Here is a 24,411-nt window from a genome sequence, read left to right on the forward strand (position 1 = left end):
TTTTTAAAAACTGAGACCAGCAAGAAATTACCTGCAAATGCGACTTTTACAGGGCCAAATAAATCAGCAGGGTTAGAAGAGACCTTCAAAAGGACCCAGCACCACCAGCACCACCCCAAGGGCCACATCCAGACCCCTGAAATTCACAGTGACATGGATTCCACCATCTCCCTGGGCAGCTCATCCCAAGGCCTGACCACTCTTCCAGGGAAAAATATCCTGTGAAATCCAACCTGCACCTCTGTGAGCTCCCACCACCACGCTGGAGAGCACAGAGCAGGTCTGTGGAGGCCGGGCCACCCCTGGCCAGGTGTGTCAAACCGAGGCTGGTTTTTCCTTTCAAGGCGTGCCAGGATTTCCCTCCATGCCCCAAAACAAAACAAATGCACTCAGGGCAAAGTCGGTGCAAATAACTGGGGGAGTTTTCTCCAGTTGAAAAGGAGGAGGATTGCTTCCTCCCCAGCTCCACCCACAGCAAACCCAGCACAAAAGCTTTCTGTTCCGTGTCCCGAAGAAAAATCCCCTGGCGTTTCACTTTGATTGATGATGAGCAATAAACTGAGGCTGGAACCGAGTCAATGTGTTGGGCTGGGACACTGGGACTGCAAGCAGGGATCCTGTCCCCATTGCTGGGGCTGCCCATGCACGGGGACGGGGACCCAGCACAGGGAGCACCTGGAGCTGCTGCAGAGAGCCCAGAGGAGGCAGCAGGATGAGCAGAGGGATGGAGCAGCTCTGCTGGGAGCAAAGGCTGGCAGAGCTGGCATTGTTCAGCCTGGCCAGGAGAAGCTTTGGGCTGAGCTCAGGGTGGCCTTGCAGGGCCTGAAGGAGCCCCAGGAAAGCTGGAGAGAGACAATTCCCAAGGGCTGCAGGGACAGGACACAGGGAATGGCTTTAACCTGAAAAATGACAGGTTTAGATGAGATTTTGGGCAAAATTTCCTCCCTGTGAGGGTGTTGAGGCCCTGGCACAGGGTGCCCAGAGCAGCTGTGGCTGCCCCTGGATCCCTGGCAGTGCCCAAGGCCAGGTTGGACACTGGGGCTGGGAGCAGCCTGGGACAGTGGGAGGTGTCCCTGCCATGGCACGGGTGGCACTGGGTGGGATTTCAGGTCCTTCCCAACCCAAACCATTCCATGATTCCATACTCATCCCTGGCCCAATGCTGAAACCCCTGCAGTGGGACCTCTCCCCTGGTTTCTGCCCCAGTCTCTGTGTGGAGATGCTTTGCTGGTGCAGGATTTGCAGGAAATGCAGATGTTTGGAAACAAAGGAAGCAGCACCTGCAGATGGCAGAGCCCTGGTGGCAGCCAGGCTGGCATCATCCGGAGTTTGGCATTCCCAGAGCCAGGATCCAGCTGGAGCAGCGCTGGGGTTTGTGGTGACTGATGCTGAGCTTGGGTAACGGCACCAAAACGGCACCGAATCCCTTCCCACCCCCCTGGGCAGCAGAGAGCAGCTCCCTGGTGTCCTTGGGAAGTTATCCCATGGGAATGGAGCAAATCCAGCCCTTCTGTGCCTCTCCTGGTGCCCAGCAGCCAGGATGGGCAGGGCTGGAGCAGCTCTGGGGGGCTCAGAGGACAATGGAGGCGTTGAGTGCCAAGGGAACGCTGGCAGTGCTGCGCTCTCCATCCCTGGGCCTGACACTGTCCTTGTTCCTGACACTGTCCCTGTTCCTCACACTCCCTGTTCCTCACTGTCCCTGTTCCTCACTGTCCCTGTTCCTCACTGTCCCTGTTCCTCACTGTTCCTGTTCCTCACTGTCCCTGTTCCTCACTGTCCCTGTTCCTCACACTCCCTGTTCCTCACTGTTCCTATTCCTCACTGTCCCTGTTCCTCACACTCCCTGTTCCTCACTGTCCTGTTCCTCACACTCCCTGTCCCTCACACTCCCTGTTCCTCACTGTCCCTGTTCCTCACTGTCCCTGTTCCTCACTGTCCCTGTTCCTCACACTCCCTGTTCCTCACTGTTCCTGTTCCTCACTGTCCCTGTTCCTCACTGTCCCTGTTCCTCACACTCCCTGTCCCTCACACTCCCTGTTCCTCACACTCCCTGTCCCTCACACTCCCTGTTCCTCACTGTCCCTGTTCCTCACACTCCTTGTTCCTCACACTCCCTGTTCCTCACTGTCCCTGTTCCTCACACTCCCTGTTCCTCACTGTCCCTGTTCCTCACTGTCCCTGTTCCTCACACTCCCTGTTCCTCACTGTTCCTGTTCCTCACACTCCCTGTCCCTCACTGTCCCTGTTCCTCACTGTCCCTGTTCCTCACACTCCCTGTTCCTCACTGTCCCTGTTCCTCACTGTCCCTGTTCCTCACTGTCCTTGTTCCTCACACTCCCTGTTCCTCACACTCCCTGTTCCTCACTGTCCCTGTTCCTCACTGTCCCTGTTCCTCACACTCCCTGTTCCTCACTGTTCCTGTTCCTCACACTCCCTGTCCCTCACTGTCCCTGTTCCTCACTGTCCCTGTTCCTCACTGTCCCTGTTCCTCACACTCCCTGTTCCTCACACTCCCTGTTCCTCACTGGCCCTGTTCCTCACACTCCCTGTTCCTCACTGTCCCTGTTCCTCACACTCCCTGTTCCTCACTGTCCCTGTTCCTCACTGTCCCTGTTCCTCACTGTCCCTGTTCCTCACACTCCCTGTTCCTCACACTCCCTGTTCCTCACACTCCCTGTTCCTCACTGGCCCTGTTCCTCACACTCCCTGTTCCTCACACTCCCTGTTCCTCACTGTCCCTGTTCCTCACTGTCCCTGTTCCTCACTGTCCTTGTTCCTCACACTCCCTGTTCCTCACACTCCCTGTCCCTCACTGTCCCTGTTCCTCACTGTCCCTGTTCCTCACTGGCCCTGTTCCTCACACTCCCTGTTCCTCACTGTCCCTGTTCCTCACTGTCCCTGTTCCTCACTGTCCCGTTCCTCACTGTCCCTGTTCCTCACTGTCCCTGTTCCTCACTGTCCCTGTTCCTCACACTCCCTGTTCCTCACTGTCCCTGTTCCTCACTGTCCCTGTTCCTCACTGTCCCTGTTCCTCACTGTCCCTGTTCCTCACACTCCCTGTTCCTCACTGTCCCTGTTCCTCACTGTCCCTGTTCCTCACTGTCCTTGTTCCTCACACTCCCTGTTCCTCACACTCCCTGTTCCTCACTGTCCCTGTTCCTCACTGTCCCTGTTCCTCACACTCCCTGTTCCTCACTGTTCCTGTTCCTCACACTCCCTGTCCCTCACTGTCCCTGTTCCTCACACTCCCTGTTCCTCACTGTCCCTGTTCCTCACTGTCCCTGTTCCTCACTGTCCCGTTCCTCACTGTCCCTGTTCCTCACTGTCCCTGTTCCTCACTGTCCCTGTTCCTCACACTCCCTGTTCCTCACTGTCCCTGTTCCTCACTGTCCCTGTTCCTCACTGTCCCTGTTCCTCACTGTCCCTGTTCCTCACACTCCCTGTTCCTCACTGTCCCTGTTCCTCACTGTCCCTGTTCCTCACACTCCCTGTTCCTCACTGTCCCTGTTCCTCACTGTCCCTGTTCCTCACACTCCCTGTTCCTCACACTCCCTGTTCCTCACACTCCCTGTTCCTCACTGTCCCTGTTCCTCACTGTCCTGTTCCTCACTGTCCCTGTTCCTCACACTCCTGTTCCTCACTGTCCCGTTCCTCACTGTCCCTGTTCCTCACACTCCCTGTTCCTCACTGTCCCGTTCCTCACTGTCCCTGTTCCTCACTGTCCCTGTTCCTCACTGTCCCTGTTCCTCACACTCCCTGTTCCTCACTGTCCCTGTTCCTCACTGTCCCTGTTCCTCACACTCCCTGTTCCTCACTGTTCCTGTTCCTCACACTCCCTGTTCCTCACTGTCCCTGTTCCTCACTGTCCCTGTTCCTCACACTCCCTGTTCCTCACTGTCCCTGTTCCTCACTGTCCTGTTCCTCACACTCCCTGTTCCTCACTGTCCCTGTTCCTCACACTCCCTGTTCCTCACTGTCCCTGTTCCTCACACTCCCTGTTCCTCACACTCCCTGTTCCTCACTGTCCCTGTTCCTCACTGTCCCTGTTCCTCACACTCCCTGTTCCTCACTGTCCCTGTTCCTCACTGTCCCTGTTCCTCACACTCCCTGTTCCTCACTGTCCCTGTTCCTCACACTCCCTATTCCTCACTGTCCCTGTTCCTCACTGTCCTGTTCCTCACTGTCCCTGTTCCTCACACTCCCTGTTCCTCACTGTCCCTGTTCCTCACACTCCCTGTTCCTCACTGTCCCTGTTCCTCACTGTCCCTGTTCCTCACTGTCCCTGTTCCTCACACTCCCTGTTCCTCACTGTCCCTGTTCCTCACACTCCCTGTTCCTCACTGTCCCTGTTCCTCACACTCCCTATTCCTCACACTCCCTGTTCCTCACACTCCCTGTTCCTCACTGTCCCTGTTCCTCACTGTCCCTGTTCCTCACACTCCCTGTTCCTCACTGTCCCTGTTCCTCACTGTCCCTGTTCCTCACACTCCCTGTTCCTCACACTCCCTGTTCCTCACACTCCCTGTTCCTCACTGTCCCTGTTCCTCACTGTCCCTGCTCCTCACACTCCCTGCTCCTCACACTCCCTGTTCCTCACACTCCCTGCTCCTCACAGTCCCTGTTCCTCACACTCCCTGTTCCTCACTGTCCCTGTTCCTCACTGTCCCTGTTCCTCACACTCCCTGTTCCTCACACTCCCTGTTCCTCACACTCCCTGTTCCTCACTGTCCCTGTTCCTCACACTCCCTGTCCCTCACTGTCCCTGTTCCTCACTGTCCCTGTTCCTCACTGTCCCTGTTCCTCACACTCCCTGTTCCTCACACTCCCTGTTCCTCACTGTCCCTGTTCCTCACACTCCCTGTTCCTCACACTCCCTGTTCCTCACTGTCCCTGTTCCTCACTGTTCCTGTTCCTCACTGTTCCTGTTCCTCACACTCCCTGTTCCTCACTGTCCCTGTTCCTCACACTCCCTGTTCCTCACTGTCCCTGTTCCTCACACTCCCTGTTCCTCACTGTCCCTGTTCCTCACACTCCCTGTTCCTCACTGTCCCTGTTCCTCACACTCCCTGTTCCTCACTGTCCCTGTTCCTCACACTCCCTGTTCCTCACTGTCCCTGTTCCTCACACTCCCTGTTCCTCACTGTCCCTGTTCCTCACACTCCCTGTTCCTCACACTCCCTGTTCCTCACTGTCCCTGTTCCTCACTGTCCCTGTTCCTCACACTCCCTGTTCCTCACTGTCCCGTTCCTCACTGTCCCTGTTCCTCACTGTCCCTGTTCCTCACTGTCCCTGTCCCTCACACTCCCTGTTCCTCACTGTTCCTGTTCCTCACTGTCCTGTTCCTCACTGTCCCTGTTCCTCACACTCCCTGTTCCTCACTGTTCCTGTTCCTCACACTCCCTGTTCCTCACACTCCCTGTTCCTCACACTCCGTTCCCGCTCACAGCCACCAGAAAGACTCCACTTCCCAGAACTCACACCAATCCTGGCTGCCCTGGGCTATAAGAAATGGATTCCCAGCAGGATTCCATGTCCAGAATGTTCTGGTGAAGAGCTCTGAGAGCTTTCCCCGTGCCAGCGAGGCGGGAGCTGAGCTGAGCCATGGACTGGGGCTGCTCCTGCTGCCACTTGTGCTCGGGGATTTGCTCTTCCCGGCCTCTTTCTGTCCCACAGCTGAGTGTCTCTGCTCACACCGCAGCTCTTGGGACAGATTTTTTTTTTCTGGAGCCTGACGTTTGCCAAGGAAAAGCATCACTGTGAGCTTTGGTGGACAATTAATCACAGCGTTTGATTAGTCCTTCCCTCCTCCTCCTCCTCCTCCTCCTGCTCCCAGCCCCCTCTGCAATCACCTGTCCCATTCCAACCTTTCCTCAGCTGCTGCTCCTGATCTCAAGAGCTGCAGAACCAAGCAGGGAACTCAAAAAGCCGCAAGGAAAGTTCTGTCCAGCCCAGTCAATGCTCAAAGGAGGATCTGAGATGCTGTGTGTGAACCCAGGGGAGGACGCAAGGAGCACACCCAGGGGACAGAATTCCCGGGGGAGGGAATTGCAGGATCCTCCTGGTTCTCACACTGAAGGGCAGAGCTGCTGCCTGGCAGGACAGGGAGTGTCCTGGCTGGAGGCAAACGGGGCAGGCGTGGTGAAGGACACTTGGAAGGAGTTTGACTTCTCCTTAAGAGCGGGGGAAAAAAGCTGCAGGGAGGGGGGGAAAAAAAAAAATCTGTTTTTTAATGGCATTTCCAGTCTGTGTAAGGTGGCTCTGGATGAAACAAGGCACTGCCCAAGATCTCCTGTATTTCACAGATCACAGAGGCTGGAAAAGACCTCCCAGAACATCAGGGAGCCCCAGCCGTGCCCCGTGCCCACCCTGTCACCCTGAGTGCCACCTCCAGGTGCCACCTGCAGGGATGGGCACTGCAGAGCTCCCTGGGCAGCCCCTGCCAAGGCCTGAGCCCCCTTTCCATGGGGAAATTCCTGCTGCTGTCCGAGCTGAGCCTCCCCTGGCCCAGCCTGAGGCTGTTTCCTCAAGGAATCTTCCAGAATTCCAGGACTGCCGGACTCACCAGGAAAAAGCCTGGATGAGCCCCAGCTCTTCACTCTGAAGCCTCAGACACCACTAAAAACTCCACGTGACACGAAAATCCTAATTAAAAAACCCAGCCACCCAAAGCCCCAAGCAATCTGCTGAGTAACCCTCCCTGCTGCAGGAGCTCAGCTCCGGGAACTCTCTCCTTGCGGGATGGAAACTCTGACACCACTCTAATGACAGGGCAGCTCCCAGCCCAGCATTCCTGCATGTCCCAGCTCCAACAGCTCCTGCTGATTCAGGGGAGAGCTTGAGCAGCCAGAATTTGTCCAGCAGGTTAAAAAGCAGGTGCAGCACACAGCAGCTGTAATCCCTCTGCTGAATTGTGCTGTGTGGGAGAGGCATTCGGCAAGAACTTTCCATGCCCTGGCAGCACGTGGAGCCAGCCAGGCTCCCACAGCCTTCCAGGGAAGGGGCAGGCACAGTTCTGGGGAGGGTTGTGCCGCTGAGCAGGAAAAACTGATTTTTATGGCAAGTCCTGTATTGTCCCATTGGAATAACATCAATAAATGGATCGCTACTTTACTCACAAAGGCTCAGTCCAGCACGGTTCAGCTCCTAGGAAAGGTCAAAGAAATCCCTGCTGCTGTTAAAGGCACTTAGGAGAATCCCAGAATTGGGCTGGAAGGGATTTTCAGGGTCATCCCACTGTCCCAGGCTGCTCCAAGCCCCAGTGTCCAACCCGGCCTTGGGCACTGCCAGGGATCCAGGGGCAGCCACAGCTGCTCTGGGCACCCTGTGCCAGGGCCTCAGCACCCTGCCAGGGAACAGTTCCTGATTCCCAAGCTCCCATCCAGCCCTGCCCTCCTTCAATTTAAACCCATTCCCCTTCGTCCTGGCACCCTGCCCACACAAAAAACTCCTCTCCCTCCTTTTCAGAGCCTCCTTCAGGCTCTGGAACGGGCTCTGAGTTCTCCCAGGAGTTTCCTCTCCTCCAGACTGAACCTCTTCCCATCAGCCTGACAGTAACTCCCATCAGGGAATTACTGGGATGAACTCGGTAAATCCCACACCCCCTGGGGATTGGGATCACTGACACAGAGCCACACGTGGCACCCAAAATCTCCCTTTTCCACCTGGCCCCAGCCGCTCTTCTCTGTGCGTGGCCCCATGTGCTCCTTCAAAGCCAAGGGATTCCCAAAGAGAAACAGCAGAAAAGGCGGGATCACAAATCCATGGAATGGTGAGGGCTGGAAGGGATGTCCAAGATCTTTTCCACATCTGCTGTGGGTTTGGGAGCCAGAGCTGCAGGCTGAGCGTGGAGCTGGTTTTATTCAGGATAAACCCATTGTTGGAGATTTAGCTCCACCTACGGGCACCTCCTCGTACCTCTGGAAATCCTTCAGATCCAGCGGTTTAATCCCGCTCCAAGGCTGGAATCCCAGAACATTAAAGGTGGGAAGAGCCTTCAGGAGCATCCAGCCCCACGCCCAGACTCCTCCGGGACAATTCCAGAGACAGGGACTCCACCGCTCCCTGGGCAGCTCATTCCAACGCAGGGAATTTTTCTGTCCCAATCTCCAACCTGATCCGGCCCTGGTGGAATTTGAGGCCATTTCCTCTCCTCCTTTCCCTGCCCCTCCTGTCAGGGGCTTGTGGGGAGCAATGAGCCCCCCTGAGCCTCCTCTTGTCCATTCCAAACCCCCTCAGCTCCCTCTCCCTGGATTTGTTTTCCCTTCCAGGGCTCCAAAGGAATCCCAAACAAAAGGAATTCCTGGCAGGAAAACACACACACACACACTGAACGTGACAGCGAGTCTGGAATGTGACAGCCCCCGTTATCAATGGAAATTTTGTCAGGGAAGATAAATCCCGCCCTGCCAGCTCCATCCTGTCCCTCGTCATTGGAGTCACCTCTGTGCTCCCGCCTCGCTCCCTGGAACACTGAAAATTCGGTATTATTTGAAAGCTTAACGTCGAAATGTTCCTCACCAGTGCCTTGGGGAATGTCTTTATCACTGTTTTGTCTTTCCAGATCCAATTATGGATTATTAAAAGCACTAGCAAGGAGTAATTCTCCAGAAAATGTTTCTGAAGTGTGTCGGGCAAGGCAGGATAAAAGCAAGAATGAAGAACTTGTGTTCTCCAAGCCAAGCCAAGAGCAGAACTTGAGCGGGCAGGTGACGATGCCAAGGGCAAAATCACTCCTGGAATTGTTCAAAGCCGGTTCCAAAATTGTTCAAACGGTTCCAGAGCTGCTGGAGCTCATTCCTTCCCCACCCCTGGCAAGTCTGGACTAAACAAAGAACTCCAGTTTCAAACAGCAACGTTCCTACGCTCGGTGCTGCTCTGGAAAACAAGAGAGATTCAAAACAAACTGTGGTCCTTAGAGGACTTTTGTCATCACAGGACTTCCATCCCTACCCACAGCAAAACCTTCAGGGTTTTCCTTCATTTCCTCTGCAATAAAAGGATTTCAAAAGGGAAAGCCACTTAAATCCTGATGTATTTTCATAGGCCAGGGGCTTCAGAAATCATGGGATCCTGGAATGTTTGGGGATGGAGGGATCCAAAGCTCATCTCATTCCACCTCTCACTACCCCAGGCTGCTCCAAGCCCCATCCAAACTGACCCTGGACACTTCCAGGGATGGGGAATCCAGAACCTTTCTGGAAAACCCCCCAATTATTCATTTTTGAGTACAGATATTTAATGTGCTACGAATGCACAGGGATTGTTGTGGAGCAGGGAGACGTTGAGACCTTTACCAGGAACTCGAGGCACAGAAGAATCAGGATTTCACTGGAATATCCCCCACTGGGTTTTACTCAGGAGCAGATTCCCACCATCTGGAGATCATGCAATTCATCTGCAAAGCTTTCCTGGGAATCAGTTTATGAGGGCCTGGCACAACGTTCTGCCCCTTTGGAAGCTGAAAATTCCCATTTTGGAGCGGTTCCACGCAGGAAACACCAGGACATTTACAAGAAGACAACAAAATATTTTAATTTCAATCTGCCCCGTGCTATACAAGTGTATAAAATACCAACCAAGCATCCATTGGAACATTACAAAAAAAAAAAAAAAAAAAAAAAAAGAACCAGAAAAAGCAAGCAGCACACTGGAGTCATGAGGACAGCAGGTGGCAGATCCAAGCAGGAACACACCGCGAGCATTCCAAGATTTCCATGGTTCCCACCTCAGGCATTAAAACGACAAAAATCCGATTTCCTGATGGTTTGAGCTGAAAAGCGGCTCTGCTTCTGTAGGGAACACAGCAGCAGCCACCTGGGTTTCTAGTGCCAAACTCATGCTTTGATTTTTCGTGGAAAAAAGGCCAGGACAGGAATAATTCCCAACGTTTCAAACTGAACGCGGTGAGACACAAAGTCCAGCGGTCATCTGAGAAACATGGAAAAGGCTCGGAAAGGCTTCGAGGCAGTTGTTGCAAACCTACCAAGTTTTTCCTCCATTCCATTCCTTTATTTTGGGCGTTGAATGCAGCACGTGGAGCCAGCTGAGGGTAACCCAAAATAATCTGATTTTCCTGTGTCCCCGGCTCCGGCAATCCATGGAATCTGCTCTTCTCAACAGCTCCCACGGAGCCAGGGCCACTCAGACGCCAGAACCCGGCTTTGTTCCAGTTTCCAGGGAATAACAATCCAAGCGAGAGCAGAAAATTCAGTGTACTGCTGGTCTCTAGGCCCAGGCTGCTGCTCCAATCAGGAATTCCAGGCCTTCCAGAGCACCCTGTTTCCCTGCACCGTGGCCTGGAGTGGGCTCCATTCTTTTTGAAAACAAACGTCGTTTAAAAAAACCAAGGAGTGAACCAGGAATTTCAGTCAACGTTTGCTTCAATCTCTTCTCAGCCCAACTGAGGCGAAAGCAAACAGAGAGAGAGCCCCATTTTGAGTCCCAAAACCACAACAAGAGGCTCAAACATCCCTTTTCCAAGACCCCAAGTGGTATTTTCGATGGGTGGCAACTCCTGTCTCTTCTAAAAAAAATCCTGGACCCTGTTTTCAAGGTGAGGATCTCCAGTTTATAAAACAGTAGTAAAATATTTCTGCCTTTTTTTTTTTTTTTCTTTGAAATTTGCATTTAGGAGCTTTAAAACACTGCCATTAAAAAAAAAAAAAAAAAAAAGCCCTAAAGCTTCTCCCACGTATTCCCGCTGCTTAAATCAGCATTCCTTGGCATTAAGCATTTCGTGCCAGCTGAGTTTGGAAGCAAAGCTCAGAAAGTTTGGAATTCTGGATATCCAAAGCCAAGTAGAAAAAGATCCAAGTGTGCAGCTTGGAGTAGGAATGGACAAGGAAAAGGCACTCCAGATCTCCTTGCTGCTTCCTGGGTGGGATTTTCCAATCCCTATCAAATCTTTACTCGGCAAAAAAGCAGATTCAAGTTTCTCCATATATATATATTTTTTTTTTTTTAACAGGAAAAATCCCCCTGCTCTGAATCAGCATTATTTGAGTCCTTTTTTCCCCCCACCCACGAGTCAAAGAAATCCTGTTGAAGATATAAATTACCTGAACTGAAATAATTTAAAATCCATGTATTCCAACAACTCTCCTATTGCACGGGTTTTTTTTCCCGTTGCTCCGCCAGGTAAAAACCCTCTGCAGGAATTTCCAAGGTTAAAATTTTAAAAAGCACAACTCCCAGAGCACCGAAAGCAGGTGCTGGAAGAATCGGATCCTGCTGCAAAACGAGTGCCAATAACCCCAAATATAAATACATCATGTTATGTACACATCCAGGAGGAATTCTGGGATGCTGAGATAATAAACACTCGAACCCGCTCCCAGATCTCCGAAAAAACTCGGGAGAAACTCTAGAAAAAGAAAGCAAATGACTTCAGAAGACCGAGGAAGAAACATGCACAAAAACCTAGCGTTAGAGAAAAAAAAGGGTTCAACTCCCCCAAAGCTCCCATCGTCCTTCCCCGCTCTCCCAAGCGCCCGTCGCTCGGAGGATTTACGGGAATCGCAACGAGGAGAAAAACCTCCCCCGAAAACACGCCCGGGGTTTTATCCCGTTGCGCCCCCCAAAACGTCCCCCCCCCCTCTTCCTGCCGTCCTCCCTCCCCAGGGCCGCCGGAATCCGCTCGGGGCCGAACCCGGCGCGGGATCTCCTCCGCCGGGAGCGAACCGGAGCCGGGACTCGGCCTCCCTCGGCCCGAGCGGGTTCTCGCGCTCCGAAGGCCGGGCGCGAGCTCAGCCCAGCTGGGCCGGGGCGTAAGCGGGGTAATCCGGCCGCCGCGTCTGCACGATCTTGGGCTTGGGTTTCCTGGCGTCGCGCTCGGCGGCGTCGGCGTCGTCCTGGTCGCTCTCGCACACGTGCACCACCACGCTGGGGGTGGTGGCGGTGGCGGCGTGCAGCTCGTACTTCTCGCCTGCGGCAAACGGGGAGTCGGCGCCGTTAGGCCGGGGCCCAGAGGCGGGTTTTGCGGTTTCGGGTACGCTTAGGGTCAGGTTCTGTCAAGGCTGATTCGGGTGAATTTGAGCGCGGTTTAGTTTCAAGGAAGGTTCGGTTTAAATTTTGCTCGGTTTAAAGATTGCTCGGTTTAAATTTTGCTCGGTTTAAAGATTGCTCAGTTTAAAGGTTGTTCAGTTTAAAGCTTGCTCAGTTAAAGCTTGCTCAGTTTAAAGCTTGCTCAGTTTAAAGATTGCTCGGTTTAAATTTTGTTCACTTTAAAGCTTGCTAAGTTTAAAGCTTGCTGAGTTTAAAGATTGCTCGGTTTAAATTTTGTTCAGTTTAAAGCTTGCTCAGTTTAAAGCCTGCTCAGTTTAAAGCTTGTTCAGTTTAAAGCTTGCTCAGTTTAAAGATTGCTCCGTTTAAATTTTGCTCAGCTTAAATTTTGCTCAGCTTAAATTTTGCTCAGCTTAAATTTTGCTCAGTTTAAAAGACTGCCCAGTTTAAATTTTGCTCAGTTTAAAGACTGCCCAGTTTAAATATTGCTGAGTTTAAAGATTGCTCAGTTTAAATTTTGTTCAGTTTAAAGATTGCTCGGTTTAAATTTTGCTCCGTTTAAATTTTGCTCCATTTAAAGCTTGCTCAGTTTAAAAATTGCTCCGTTTAAAGACTGCTCAGCTTAAATATTGCTGAGTTTAAATTTTGCTCCGTTTAAAGACTGCTCGGTTTAAATTTTCCTGAGTTTAAATTTTGCTCAGTTTAAATTTTGCTCAGTTTAAATATTGTTCAGTTTAAATTTTGTTCAGTTTAAAGCTTGCTCAGCTTAAATTTTGCTCAGTTTAGAGACTGCTCCGTTTAAATTTTTCTCAGTTTAAAGACTGCCCAGTTTATAAATATTGCTGAGTTTAAATTTTGCACAGTTTTAAAGCTTGCTCAGTTTAAAAATTGCTCAGCTTAAATTTTGTTCAGTTTAAAGACTGCTCAGTTTAAATTTTGCTCAGTTTAAATTCTGCTCCATTTAAAGCTTGCTCCGTTTAAAGCTTGCTCAGTTTAAATTTTGCTCCATTTAAAGTTTAAGTTTCTGTTTTAAATTCTGTTAAGCTTAGGCACTATTAAGCTTAGGTTACTTTAAGCTCCTTAAGTTAGTAAAGTTTAAATGTTTAAGTTTAAAGCTGAAGTTTTTCAGGTTTATGTCCTATTCAAGTTCTGTCACATATAAGTTTTATTGAGCTCATACAGTTTTAAAAATTAAAATTCATAAAATTGGGTATTAAAAATTATATATATTAAATTAAACTTTACAATTAGGGGAAAACTAATTTTTATTACATAATTTCTTCTATTTATATTAAAAATTATACCATATACAAATAAAATATATCAAATTTTGTGCATAAATGTTATCATTTTTGTATATTGATTTTATGTTAATTTTTATATTTATATAGAGAAAATTATATGTTTTTATATTAAAATTACAACACATAAAATTTATAAATGAAAACTGTAATACATAAAAATTATATATTAAAATTGTAATATGTAATAGATATAAAATAGGGTCTTAAAATTATATATTAAATTTATGTTTTAAAAATAATAATTATAAAATCTATGGTTTATGTTTGATACATCGTAATTTCTTATATATGTGTTGAAAATAAAATAAAATTTATATTAAAATTATATTTAAAATTGTATATAAATTATGTTATAGTTTTTTATTAAAAATTTATGTCATTAATTTTTTGTATTTACATATAGAGAAGTGTAACAAAAAACTGGATATAGGTTTATGTTAAATTATATATTAATTATATGTGTTATAGTTTTGATATATAAACTTTATGTTAACATTTATATTCGTGCAGAGAGAAATATAACTATTTTTCTATATAAAAATTATAAAATTTATCTAATTATATTAAAATGTATATATAAAACATTAAAATATATATAAAAATGGCTTGAAAGCAGATGCTGAATAATTATTAATAACTAAATAATAACACAATCAATAAAAAGAAATAGATCATAGGACCAGACATTAAATAATAATTTTAAATCACATCAAGGAAAGAACAAATTGGTTTTTTCTTCTCTTCCCTTCATTTTTTTCCTGATTTTTTCCCCCTCCATCCTCTCAGTCCACGAAAAGCCCAGCAGGTGTGAAACCTGCCAATTTTTAACGCTTGGAAATGCCTAAAATATTTCTTTTTAAGGGTTTTTTTTTTGTTGCTTTGTTTTCCTAAAATTCGAAAGCAAAACCGCCGTGTAATTTCTTTATTTATTCATTCCAAACCCGACCTCGGCTTCGGGGAAATAAAATCTTTGCTCAAAAAATATTCCGTAATTATTGAGATTGTTTAATCAGAAGGGTTCTTGATGGGAGGTTTGAAATCCCAACACGCAGCAGCTCCAAGCTGTGCTCTGCCCTTTTTCTCCATCCTTTTACAATTCCCTAAATTTGGAGGTGAATAGGAAATTTTTTTAAAAATTCATCTTTTTTATTCTCTTTATTCCTGTTATTATATAAATGTCACCGATTTTTCTCTCTCCCCTAAAACGAATGGCACGGCTCCAAGCAGGTTAAACCCGAGCTGGATTTAAGGGAAGATTAATTTGCACCAATTTTCAGGGGTGAGTTGGAGAAAATGTGGGAGAAAAGGAAATCAAGGGATGTGCTCATTAATCACTGGGGAAAGAAGTGGCAGGAATTTATCCCTGAGAAATTCCAAGGAATTTTAGGTTGATATTGACAGTTCCCCCTGCACTCAGCAGCAGTTTCTTCCTCTGAGGCAAACAGAAATGAAAAGAAATAAAATAGGAAGAGAAATAAAATAGGAATAGAAATAAAAATAAAAATTTTAAAAAAAAAAAGAGAGAAAGAAAAATAAAGAGAAAGAAAATAGAACTAGAACAAGAATGAAAATTATTAATAGAAAGACAAATATAGAAAAACAAATATAAATAGGAATAAAGAGAACTATAAATATATATAAATAAAGAAAACAGAAATAGAAAGGAACTAGAAATAGAAATCAAGGGATGTGCTCATTAATCATGGGGAAAGAAGCGGCAGGAATTTATTCCTGTTAAATTCCAAGGAATTTTAGGTTGATATTGACAGTTCCCCCTACACTCAGCAGCAGTTTCTTCCTCTGAGGCAAACAGAAATAAAAAGAAATAAAATAGGAATAGAAATAAAATAGGAATAGAAATAAAAAAAAAATTTTAAAAAAAAAAGAGAGAAAGAAAAATAAAGAGAAAGAAAATAGAACTAGAACAAGAATGAAAATTATTAATAGAAAGACAAATACAGAAAAATAAATATAAATAGGAATAAAGAGAACTATAAATAAATATAAATAAAGAAAATAGAGATAGAAAGGAACTAGAAATAGAAATCAAGGGATGGGCTCATTAATCACTGGGGAAAGAAGTGGCAGGAATTTATCCTTGTTAAATTCCAAGGAATTTTAGGTTGATACTGACAGTTCCCCCTACACTCAGCAGCAGCTTCTTCCTCTGAGGCAAACAGAAATAAAAAGAAATAAAATAGGAATAGAAATAAAAATAAAGAAAAAAAAAAGAGAGAAAGAAAAATAAAGAGAAAGAAGACAGAACTAGAAAGAAAAATATTAATAGAAAGACAAATATATAGAAATAAATAGGAATTAAAAGAAATAGAAATAAATGTAAATAAAGAAAATAGAAAGAGAAAGTAGAAATCAAGGGATGGGCTCATTAATCACTGGGGAAAGAAGTGGCAGGAATTTATCCTTGTTAAATTCCAAGGAATTTTAGGTTGATATTGACAGTTCCCCCTACACTCAGTAGTAGTTTCTTCCTCTGAGGCAAACAGGAATAAAAATAAATAGAGATAAAATAGGAATAGAAAGAAAACACGAAGAGAAATAAAAATAAAGGGGAAAAAAAGAGAGAAAAATAAAGAGAAAGAAAATAGAACTAGAACAAGAACTAGAATGAAAATTATTAATAGAAAGACAAATATAGAAAAATAAATATAAATAGGAATAAAGAGAACTATAAATAAATATAAATAAAGAAAACAGAAATAGAAAGGAACTAGAAATAGAAATCAAGGGATGTGCTCATTAATCACTGGGGCAAGAAGTGGCAGGAATTTATTCCTGTTAAATTCCAAGGAATTTTAGGTTGATATTGACAGTTCCCCCTACACTCAGCAGCAGTTTCCTCCTCTGAGGCAAACAGAAATGAAAAGAAATAAAATAGGAAGAGAAATAAAAATAAAGAAAAAAAAAAAGAGAGAAAGAAAAATAAAGAGAAAGAAAACAGAACTAGAAAGAAAAATATTAATAGAAAGACAAATATATAGAAATAAATATAAATAGGAATTAAAAGAAATAGAAATAAATGTAAATATAGAAAATAGAAAGTAGAAATCAAGGGATGTGCTCATTAATCACTGGGGAAAGAAGTGGCAGGAATTTATTCCTGTTAAATTCCAAGGAATTTTAGGTTGATACTGACAGCTCCTCCTACACTCAGTAGTAGTTTCTTCCTCTGAGGCAAACAGGAATAAAAAGAAATAAAACAGGAATAGAAATAAAATAGAAATAGAAATAAAAATAAAAATTTAAAAAAAAAAAGAGAGAAAGAAAAATAAAGAGAAAGAAAACAGAACTAGAAAGAAAAATATTAATAGACAAATATATAGAAATAAATAGGAATTAAAAGAAATAGAAATAAATGTGAATAAAGAAAATAGAAAGAGAAAGCAGAAATCAAGGGATGTGCTCATTAACCATGGGGAAAGAAGTGGCAGGAATTTATCCTTATTAAATTCCAAGGAATTTTAGGTTGATACTGACAGCTCCTCCTACTCTCAATAGTAGTTTCTTCCTCTGAGGCAAACAGAAATAAAAAGAAATAAAATAGGAATAGAAATAAAATAGGAAGAGAAAGAAAAACATGAATAGAAATAAAAATAAAGAGAAAGAAAACAGAACTAGAACCAGAAAGAAAAATATTAATAGAAAGACAAATATATAAAAGTATATATAGGAAATATATTATATATATTATATATATATTAAAAAATAGGAATGAAAAGAACTAGAAATAAAAAAAATAAAGAACATAGAAATGGGAAGACAATAGAAATAGAAACAAATGGAAATAAAACTAAACAGAAATGAAATAAAAAAATAAACAGAAATAAAAATAAATGGAAATGAAATGTCCTAGGAAAAGTTTTAGGAAATAGAAATAAAAAAATAAACAGAAATTAACAGAAATAAAATTTTCTAGGAAAGTTTTAGGAAATATAAATAAATAAATAAACAAACAGGAATAAAAATAAATAGAAATAAAATGTCCTAGGAAAAGTTTTAGGAAATAGAAATAAAAAAATAAACAGAAATAAATAGAAATAAAATTTTCTAGGAAAGTTTTAGGAAATATAAATTTAAAAAAAAATAAACAGGAATAAAAATAAACAGAAATAAAATGTCCTAGGAAAAGTTTGAGGAAATAGAAATAAAAAAATAAACAGAAATAAATAGGAATAAAATTTTCTAGGAAAAGTTTTAGGAAATTTAAAAAAAAAAAAAAAAACCAAAAAAAAAACAGGAATAAAAATAAACAGAAATAAAATGTCCTAGGAAAAGTTTTAGGAAATAGAAATACGAAAATAAACAGAAATAAATAGAAATAAAATTTTCTAGGAAAGTTTTAGGAAATAGAAATAAAAAAATCAACAGAAATAAATAGAAATAAAATTTTCTAGGAAAGTTTTAGGAAATAGAAATAAATTTAAAAAAAAACAAACAGGAATAAAAATAAATAGAAATAAAATTTGCTAGGAAAAGTTTTAGGAAATAGAAATAAAAAAATAAACAGAAATAAATAGAAATAACATTTTCTAGGAAAAGTTTTAGGAAATTAAAAAAAAAAACCAAACAGGAATAAAAATAAATAGAAATAAAATTTTCTAGGAAAAGTTTTAGGAAATAGAAATAAAAAAATAAACAGAAATGAAAATAAATAGAAATAAAATTTTCTAGGAAAAGTTTTAGGAAATAGAAATAAAAAAATAAACAGAAATAAATAGAAATAAAATTTTCTAGGAAAGTTTTAGGAAATATCAATTTAAAAAAAAAATAAACAGGAATAAAAATAAACAGAAATAAAATGTCCTAGGAAAAGTTTGAGGAAATAGAAATAAAAAAATAAACAGAAATAAATAGAAATAAAATTTTCTAGGAAAAGTTTTAGGAAATTAAAAAAAAAAACAAAAAAATAAACAGGAAAAAAAATAAATAGAAATAAAATGTCCTAGGAAAAGTTTTAGGAAATAGAAATACGAAAATAAACAGAAATAAATAGAAATAAAATTTTCTAGGAAAGTTTTAGGAAATATAAATAAATTTAAAAAAAAAAAAAAAAAAACAAACAGGAATAAAAATAAATAGAAATAAAATTTTCTAGGAAAAGTTTTAGGAAATAGAAATACGAAAATAAACAGAAATAAATAGAAATAAAATTTTCTAGGAAAGTTTTAGGAAATAGAAATACGAAAATAAACAGAAATAAATAGAAATAAAATTTTCTAGGAAAGTTTTAGGAAATATCAATTTAAAAAATAAATAAACAGGAATACAAAGAACTGGAAATGAAGCGTCCCAGGAGAGGCTGCAGGGGCTCAGAAGCTCCCGGCGTCGGTCGGGCAGCTCCTCACCTGGTCCCAGTTTGGAGATGGCGTACAGCAGGTCGTAGTTGATGACGGGCGTGGCGTCCTGCACCTGCTGCCAGCCCACGGGAGGAGAGGCGGGCGGCGAGATCAGGAACTGCTTGTCGGGATTGGGGGGCGCCAGGTGCGAGCTCCCGATGTGCAGAGTCTGCCACGGCAAGGGGACAAGGCAAGGTGGCACTGTGAGCCCTGGGCGCCCGGATTCCTGAGTGCCCGAATTCCTGGGTGCCCGAATTCCTGAGTGCCCGGATCTCTGAATTCCTGAATCTCTGAATTGCTAAATTCCTGAATCCCTGAATGCCTCAGTCCCTGAATTCCTGAATCTCTGAATTCCTTTATTCCTGAACCCCTGAATGGCTGAATCTCTGAAAGCCTGAATGTCTGAATCCCAGAATTCCTGAATCTCTGAATTCCCAAATCCCTGAATGCCTGAATTCCTGAACCCCTGAATCTCTGAATGCCTGAGTCCCTGGATGCCTCAATTCCGGAATTCCTGAATCCCGGAATTCCTAAATCTCTGAACCCCTGAATGCCTGAATCTCTGAATCCCTGAATGTCTGAATCCCAGAATTCCTAAATCTCTGAATTCCTAAATCTCTGAACCCCTGAATGCCTGAATCTCTGAATCCCTGAATGTCTGAATCCCAGAATTCCTGAATCTCTGAATTCCTAAATCGCTGAATCCCTGAATCTCTGAATGCCTGAATTCCTGCATCCCGGAATCTATGAAGCCCTAAATCCCTGAATCTCTGAATGCCTGAATCACTGAATTCCTGAACCCCCAAATGCCTGAGCTCCTGAATCTCTGAATTCCTGAACCCCTGAATGCCTGAACTCCTAAATCCCTGAATGCCTGAATTCCCGAATCTCTGAATTCCCAAATCCCTGAATGCCTGAATTCCTGAACCCCTGAATCTCTGAATGCCTGAATTCAGGAATTCCTGAATCCCTGATTTCCTAAATTCCTGAGTCCCTGAATTCCTGAACCTCTGAATTGCTAAATTCCTGAGTCCCTCAATGCCCCAGTCCCTGAATTCCTGAATCTCTGAATTCCTTAATTCCTGAACCCCTGAATGCCTGAATCTCTGAATACTTGAATGTCTGAATCCCTGAATGCCTGAATCTCTGAATCCCTGAATGTCTGAATCCCAGAATTCCTGAATCTCTGAATTCCTAAATCTCTGAATCCCTGAATGCCTGAATCTCTGAATGCCTGAATTCCTGCATCCCAGAATCTATGAAGCCCTAAATCCCTGAATCTCTGAATGCCTGAATCACTGAATTCCTGAACCCCCAAATGCCTGAGCTCCTGAATCTCTGAACCCCTGAATGCCTGAATCCCCCAATTCCTGAATGCCTGAACTCCTGAATCTCTGAATTCCTGAATCTCTGAATTCCTGAACCCCTGAACACCTGAACCCCTGAATGCCTGAACTCCTAAATCCCTGAATGCCTGAATTCCTAAATTCCTGAGTCCCTGAATTCCTGAATCTCTGAATTGCTAAATTTCTGAGTCCCTGAATTCCTGAGTCCCTGAATTCCTGAATGCCTGAATCCCCGAATTCCTGAATCTCTGAATTCCTAAATCAATGAATGCCTGAATCCCTGAACCCCTGAATTCCTGAATCTCTGAATTCCTAAATCTCTGAATCCCTGAATGCCTGAGTCCCTGAATGCCTGAATTCCTGAATGCCTGAATCCCCGAATTCCTGAGTCCCCGAACGCCTGAATCTCTGAATGCCTGAATTCCTGAATCCCGGAATCTATGAAGCCCTAAATCCCTGAATCTCTAAATGCCTGAATCCCTGAATTCCTGAATCCCTGAATTCCTGAATCCTCAAATCCCTGAACCCCTGAATGCCTGAATCCCCAAATCCCTGAATCTCTGAATACACCAATCCTCGAATCCCTGAATGCCTGGATCCCCAAATTCCTGAATCCCTGAATCCTTGAATCCCCGAATCCCTGAATCCCCAAATCCCCGAAGCCCTGAATCCCAAATCCCCAAATCCCCGAATCCCAAATCCCCAAATCCCCGTGACAGAGCAGTGGGAAGGGGACAGGGATGCCGTGCCCTGCCCGGCACTCAGGGTGGCAGCACCAGCCAGGACACAGCTCCAAGGGAACTTCCACCGGGATGCTCTTCCCCTGAAATCCAACATCTGCCCTTCCAAACCGCCAGCAGGAGGACAGCGCCCCTAAGGCCCAGTGACAAATGGGGACTCATCCCCAAAAGTGAGAGTGGAGGGAATTCCAGCCGAGATTAAAATAACCTGGACCATGGGGGGTGTCCAACACTCCTGGATTTGTTTTCCCACTCGATTTTCAGAGGGAAAAGCAGCTGGAAAAACAGCCTGATTGCCAGAGGCTGTTCCTGCAGGAGCAGAAAGCTCCAGAGCTGCTCTAGGGGAGATCCCAAAGATTGGGATGGGCAGAGAGAGCCTGGAATGTGCAGCTCCAGAACCTGGAATGTGCAGCTCCAAGCCTGGAATGTGCATCTCCAGAGCCTGGAATGTGCAGCTCCAGAGCCTGGAATGTGCAGCCTGGAATGTGCAGCTCCAAGCCTGGAATGTGCATCTCCAGAGCCTGGAATGTGCATCTCCAGAGCCTGGAATGTGCATCTCCAGAGCCTGGAATGTGCAGCTCCAAGCCTGGAATGTGCAGCTCCAAGCCTGGAATGTGCATCTCCAGAGCCTGGAATGTGCAGCCTGGAATGTGCAGCTCCAGAACCTGGAATGTGCAGCTCCAAGCCTGGAATGTGCATCTCCAGAGCCTGGAATGTGCAGCTCCACACCTTGGATCCCCCAGGGAGTCCTTGGATGCTGGCAGAGCCCACCTGGCCTCCCCCAGCCCTTTAAATTCTTGGAATGTTCTCATTCCCATCCGAGGTTATCCAATAAATGGGAAATATCAACAGCCTCCAAATCTGTGGAGCTCTGGAACAACCTTGGATTCGCTAATTAATCTGACAAAAAATGACCACGAAGGAATTCTGGGATGCTGAGGTAATAAATACTTAAAACAATTCCCAGATTTCCAGAAACCTGGGAGAAATTCTAAAACAGAAAGCAAATTTCTTTAGAAGACCAAGAAACAATGCACAAAACCCAGTGTAAGACAAAGGGTTAAATTCCCATCATCCTTCCAACCCTGATATCCCAAGGTTTTCCCAACACCCATCACTTAGAGGATTTATGGGAGTCAGAACAAGGAAAGCTTTAATCCCTCCCAAGGATAATCCCAAAAAGCTTTTTGTTTTTTTTTTTTTGTTTTTTGGTTTTTTTTACCTGAGCAAAATAGAGTTTGAGTTCTTTTCCAAGGAATTCTGTCTTGTCCAGCTGGATCCTGGCATCTGCTGCAGACAAAGGGTTGCTGAAGTTGATTCTCACCCTTTTGAAGCTCTTGAAATACTGAAAGGTGAGATCCCTGTCGTAGGGTCGGAACAGGGATTCAAATTTGGCCTGGAGGGAAAGGAGCAGGGGAGAAAAATCAGTATTAAACACTAATAAAGAGATTGATTAGAAGTGAAAAGTTACTAGTAAGGGCAAACTACCGCGCTTGAATATTGCAACAGCTTCATTTATTTCCCTTTTTCTTCCTAGAACCAAGTTTTCTACCTTATCACTTATTCCTCTGGATCATTAAAACAGATTATTATCGTTAATAAGTGATATTATCACTTATTGTACTATGATCAGGAATAAATGTTGGACATGACACCCTGATTTAGCAACAGTGAGATAATGAAATGTTTCCTAGAAAATTAATACCCAAAAAGTCTGAAAAAGTCTGCCAAGCCTTTGCCCAAACGTGCAATTTTCAAGGGAACCAACACGAGTTTTAATAGGGAAAAACGAAAAAATTCCTGATTTTCAAGCTAAATGGGATTTTCTTCAGTGACTCAGCACACAGAATGAAGTCCACGAACATCTCCTGCTCTCCTGCTATTTTTAATTTAATTTATGGAAAGTGCTTCCACTCTCCCTGCAGGATTCCAGGCCAAAGGAGGGACACAAGAGGAGGCTCTGGAGCTGCCAGGTCCTTCCAAAGTGTTTTATTCCAACAGCTTCAGGATTCAAATTTGAGGGATTTCCAGATATTTTCTCTCCCTAAAAGCTTCCTTGAAACTCAGGATAAAGCCACAATAACCATTACTTCATTGAGAGCTTTCTACTGCAATATTTTAAATTATTAGGGGGGGGAAAAAAAGCAGGGAAATTACGTAAGAAGGCAGAAATTAATTCAGAATTTCATTTTCCTCCCCGAAGAAGCTCCACCTCACACACTCACCACAGCTGGGTATAAAATCGTTGTATTCCAAAGAGATTTTAAAATCAGAGCTGTTCTGCTTCTCCTGCCTCTTCAGAAGGAGCTCTGGAACGGGAGCAGGACCCTCCCAGCACAGAGCTGGTATTTGGGAGCCTCAAAGCCGAGGTGGAACCATGGGAAACACATCCAAAAATCACATTTCCAAGTTCCCATCCCGTATTTGAACCCAGAGAGATTTTGGGTTTGGATTTTTTTTTTTTTAATATTTATTTATTTATTTAAATACGTGATTACAGAGGTCAGAAACGTCACTTTGCCACTCTGACACCAAAAAGAAAACAATGTTATTTTTTTTGGTCCTTAAGGTATCTTAGCAGTAACACCTCGCTGTATCAGGACTGATCAGTATTTTATATTTACATTATTTATCGTTTATTTTATATTGCAAACCAGCTAAATACAGACCCAAGAGGATTTCTTACAGTTTTACCAAGGAGAAAAAAAAAAAAAAAAAAGACACAGGAGAAGTATCAAACGGATTACAAATTAGTGGCTCTCGCTACCAAAATCAGAATTAAACATCTGCTGAAAATTCAGAATACACCACACAGTCCTAGAAGTCTGGAAGGGAAAACTTGAGATCATTTTCCCGGCCACACACAGCTAAAAGCGAATAAATCCCAGAGCTGGAACCGCTCCCATCACAGCAGGCTGGTGCAGACTCCCCAGCTCCAAGACTTTTACGGGAATTTCCTTGCGAGTCCAAAGCCCGTTTGGAGCAGCACCTCCAAAGCGGAGTTCCCAAAAAAGAACCCCAATCCAAACCTACCCTTGCTTCTGGCTGCGTGAAGACCTCCCCATCAGCCAGGCAGGCGATGAGCGAGCCGAAACTGTAATGGAAATTACGGAAATGCATCTCGACCCCAGCGATTCCGGCAGAAATCCCGGGAGTTTCGGGAGCCCTGGCCGCTGCGCACAGCGTTTATAAAGCAAAGCAAAAGCCAGTCCAGCCCCTGGTGATAAAAAAATAAAAAAAAAAGCTCTCAGAGCATCCTGTGTGTGACAGCGAATTCCTGAGCAGAGTCCCGCATGCTTGCAGGGAGCCGGGAACAAAATGTAAGCGGGACTGGAAAAGAGGTGACGTCAGCAATTAGTCAGCTTCCCTCTGCTAATTACCAGGAGCATGGAAAATCCAGCTGAGCTGAGCAGGGCAGCTGCTGCCCAGCCTCTTGCAGCATAGTTTCCACTGGCAGTAATTCCACGCAGCTCCCACTCCGCATGGAAAATGTTCCTGCCTCGGCGGAACACTCCGGGAACGGGCTGCGAGGAAGGCGAGCAGGAAAAATGCCCGGTTCCCGATTCTTTGGGGATGGAGAACAAAACCCTCAGCTCAGCAGCTCGGTGGGTTTTCTCGTTCCACGGGTTGAAATTTAGAGGCGGACTCGGGAAGCGGCTAAAAATCG

At 44.5% G+C, this 24,411-nt stretch overlaps 1 protein-coding gene across 1 annotated transcript; it reads right to left on the reverse strand.

Moving 5' to 3' along the window:
• Positions 1-9,505: 9,505 nt before the first annotated feature.
• Positions 9,506-24,003, reverse strand: RCAN1 (regulator of calcineurin 1). Its single transcript, XM_040056593.2, has 4 exons — positions 23,778-24,003; positions 21,967-22,140; positions 18,668-18,827; positions 9,506-11,923 (listed from the first exon to the last, which is right to left on the reverse strand). Exons 1-4 carry the CDS (start codon positions 23,862-23,864, stop codon positions 11,745-11,747), a joined length of 600 nt encoding a protein of 199 aa, XP_039912527.1. The 5' UTR covers positions 23,865-24,003; the 3' UTR covers positions 9,506-11,744.
• Positions 24,004-24,411: the final 408 nt, after the last annotated feature.

This window comes from Hirundo rustica, chromosome 2, assembly GCF_015227805.2.
Source record: "Hirundo rustica isolate bHirRus1 chromosome 2, bHirRus1.pri.v3, whole genome shotgun sequence".
Classification (NCBI taxonomy): domain Eukaryota; kingdom Metazoa; phylum Chordata; class Aves; order Passeriformes; family Hirundinidae; genus Hirundo; species Hirundo rustica.

Coding starts and splice junctions, on each gene's coding strand:
- RCAN1 (XM_040056593.2), bottom strand. CDS start 23,864: ATGCATTTCCGTAATTTCCATTACAGTTTCGGCTCGCTCATCGCCTGC. Junction 18,828..21,966: donor TCAAACTCTATTTTGCTCAG/GTAAAAAAAACC, acceptor TTGCCGTGGCAG/ACTCTGCACATCGGGAGCTC. Junction 11,924..18,667: donor CATCTCCAAACTGGGACCAG/GTGAGGAGCTGC, acceptor CGTTTGCCGCAG/GCGAGAAGTACGAGCTGCAC.